This window comes from Mus musculus, chromosome 11, assembly GCF_000001635.26.
Source record: "Mus musculus strain C57BL/6J chromosome 11, GRCm38.p6 C57BL/6J".
Lineage (NCBI taxonomy): Eukaryota > Metazoa > Chordata > Mammalia > Rodentia > Muridae > Mus > Mus musculus.
The window spans coordinates 58623749-58626863 of NC_000077.6; the positions used below are offsets into that span (position 1 = coordinate 58623749).

Consider the following 3115-nt stretch of genomic DNA (forward strand, 5'->3'; position numbering starts at 1 on the left):
TTTTCTACACATCACTGAGACTCTTAGACGTAGAGTTTCTCATTCAAGTGTCTATATACTGCCCTTTGGTGATTGTTTACACAGAATTTTAAAATTCTTCGGGGTTTTTAATCTTTACCACCTGTCCCTGCTCCTCACCAAACTCTGCCCTGCACTTTCCCGGTGCCTCCATGTCTGCTGTGCTCAGTATCTGTCCTCCATCTGGAAGCTCTGCTCAGCCTTCTCACCCAGAAGTGGAGGCTGAAGCCCCCTGTGATCCGCTGTGCTAAGCTCATGTGCCGATTCCTCTTCTAAGTCTCAGCCCCAGCGTGTCTGACTGTGGTCACCTCTGGAAGCTCAAGTCAGAAGTTGATTTGTCCCCACCCCACCCCTGTATTGCTCTTCCCTTCCAGACCAGAGCATCCGTTAATGTGAAGTCTTTCTTCCCTGGCTTTTTATGTACCCTGTCAGACAGCAGCACTGACCTGGTATAGGTCAAGGGATCAAAAATATCTGCAGGCCTAATGAATAGATAGATTAGTGGACAGGACTAGCCCAGACCTCCTAAATATCATCTGAGTTAAGAAAATAGCTCATAGCTTCAATCTCAGCACTCAGGAGAGAGGGGCAGGTAGAACTCTTTGAGTTTAAGGCAATCCTTGTCTACCTAGTGAGTTCCAGGCTAGCCAAGGCTACATACAGACTCTCTAAACAAACAAACAAACAAACAAACAAACAAACAAACAAACATATTGTCAGGTGATGATGGCACACTCCTTTAATTCCAGCACTCGGGAAGCAGAGGCAGGTGGATCTCTGAATTCAAGGCCAGCCTGGTCTACAGAGGAGGCTTCAGGACAGTCAGGGTTACACAGATAACCCTGTCTCAAACAGAACAAAACACACAAATGAAGAAGAAGAGGGAGAGGAGATAGAAAAAGGGGAAACAGAGGAGGAAAGGAAGGAAAGCAAGCAAGGAAGGAAACAAGCAAATTGGACAATAAGTGAAGCCTCGAATCCCAAGACGGAAAGATCTCTGGATCCCCTTTTCCTCCCTGTCTCTTTTGTTTGTTTGTTTCTTTTTTAGAAAGTCCATAATTAAACCACCTTAAAATTCCAGGTTATAAGAGAAGAAATGCTTGGCACCGCAGACGCTTTTACTTATTCGTTCTTACCGCGAGGGCACTTCAGACTTATCTTTTTCCATTCATTCTTTGTACGGCTATTGGATAACATCAAACTCTGGGTCTAAAAGGCCAGCTTAGCAGTGCTTTAGAGGAACTTCTGTGCCCAAGTTCAAACTAAACCAGATCCTAGTGCTTGAGGCACTGTGTGTGCAGGGTCCCTACGTAGTGAGGGCACTTCCTTTCACTCTGGCTCTGTAGACCCCACACTTGGTTCTCACGATTTTTCTCACAGCTTCTTTGAAGTCTTTGTTCCTCAGGCTGTAGATAACTGGGTTCAGCAGTGGAGTGACCACGGTGTAGAAGACAGAAATGACCTTGTTGAGTTCCGGTGACAGATGTGCATTTGGGCGCACATACATGGAGATCATGGTCCCGTAGTAGATGGTGACCACAGCCAGGTGGGAACCACATGTAGAAAACGTCTTCATCCTGCCGGAAGTGGAGGGGATTCTCAGAATGGAGGACACTATGAAAACGTAGGACACCAGGGTTAGGAGGAAACAGATACATAGCACAGCGATGGACAGGACAAAGATGGCCATTTCTGTCACATAGACACTGGAGCAGGACAGCTGGATTAACGGAGGGAGGTCACAGAAGAAATGGTTGATGCGGTTGGGCCCACAGAAGTCCAACTTAGAAATCAGGAGGGAAGGCAGGAAGCCCGTACCCACCCCTGTCACCCAGGAGACTGTTACCAGAGCAGCGCAGTTGTCCGGGCTCATGAGAAGAGAGTAGTGGAGCGGGTGGCAGATGGCCAGGTACCGGTCATAAGCCATTGCGGCAAGGAGGAAACACTCAGTAGCACCAAAAAACACAAAGAAGTACAGCTGGGCCATGCAGGCGGGGAAGGACAGCATGTGTCCCCAGGAGGCCAGTTTGGACAGCAGCAGGGGTACCGTGGTGGATGTGTACCAAATCTCCAGGAAGGACAGATGCTGGAGGAAAGTGTACATGGGCGCGCGCAGGCGCGGATCCTCACTCACCACGCAGATGATCACCATGTTGCCTGTAATGGTGAGGAGATAGAAGCACAGGAAGATGGCAAAGAGGAGGGACTGCCACTCAAGAAGGTTCTGGAATCCTAAGAGCTGAAACTCCGTGACCTTGGATAGGTTTTGGGGCTCCATTTTCTGTGAAGGCAGAACACATTTTGAAAAGAACAGTTCGTGCAAAGCATGAGACGTTTGTAACTTTTGATGTCGAAGGTCCGGGGGTTTGATGTTTAGGGTCTAAGGGTCGGTCCTCCAGTAGTTTGCAACTTATCATGTTAATTATGTGTTTCTTCCCTTCTGTATTGTTTCCTTTTACAGGATTATTTTAATGATGCATGAGTAGAGTGTTCGTCTGACAAAATGAAACTTCTAGGAGGAAGGGTTTGTTCAGGCCCACGGAGGGCTGGTAGTTTGTCACTGTGGGAAGGGTGTGGCAGTAAGAGGGGGAGGTACCATTGTCTCCACAGTCTGGGGTGGGGGAGGGGGCTCACTGCTCAGCTTTCTCCTTTTCATTTATTCAAGACTCCAGATCAGTGCGTGGTGCTGTAGTCAGGGAGTCTTCTCAGCTCAACTGACCTAATTTTGAAATTCCCTGCCAGACAGGCTCACAGACCTGTCTGATAATCTAGATGGCAAATTGACAATGAAATTACATGCAGGTTTTCAGAGGGACAGATGTGTTAACTCCAGCTTTTACACATTTTGTTTATTTGTTGTTGTTGTTTTTATTTGGGGAGCACAGGGTCTCACTAGGTATCCAGGCTGGCCTGCCTCAACCAGTCATGAGCTGAGATCAAAGGTGCCTACCACCACACCCAACGTTTTCAGTCACATTTAAAGTAGCAAGCTAAATGTAGATATTAAATCTTGAAAAGAGATTTATCAAGTTCTGTTTCTTTGCAGTTTGTAAAATACTGAAGTCTCAGATCCAAAGACATAAGGAGAAGACACATA

The 3115-nt window shown here is 47.1% G+C and overlaps 1 protein-coding gene across 1 annotated transcript; it reads right to left on the reverse strand.

The window, feature by feature from the left end:
• Positions 1 to 1324: 1324 nt before the first annotated feature.
• Olfr323 (olfactory receptor 323) lies at positions 1325 to 2296 on the reverse strand. Its single transcript, NM_146376.2, has one exon. The coding sequence runs from the start codon at positions 2294 to 2296 to the stop codon at positions 1325 to 1327; it is 972 nt and encodes a 323-aa protein (NP_666488.2).
• Between the last annotated feature and the right edge of the window lie 819 nt (positions 2297 to 3115).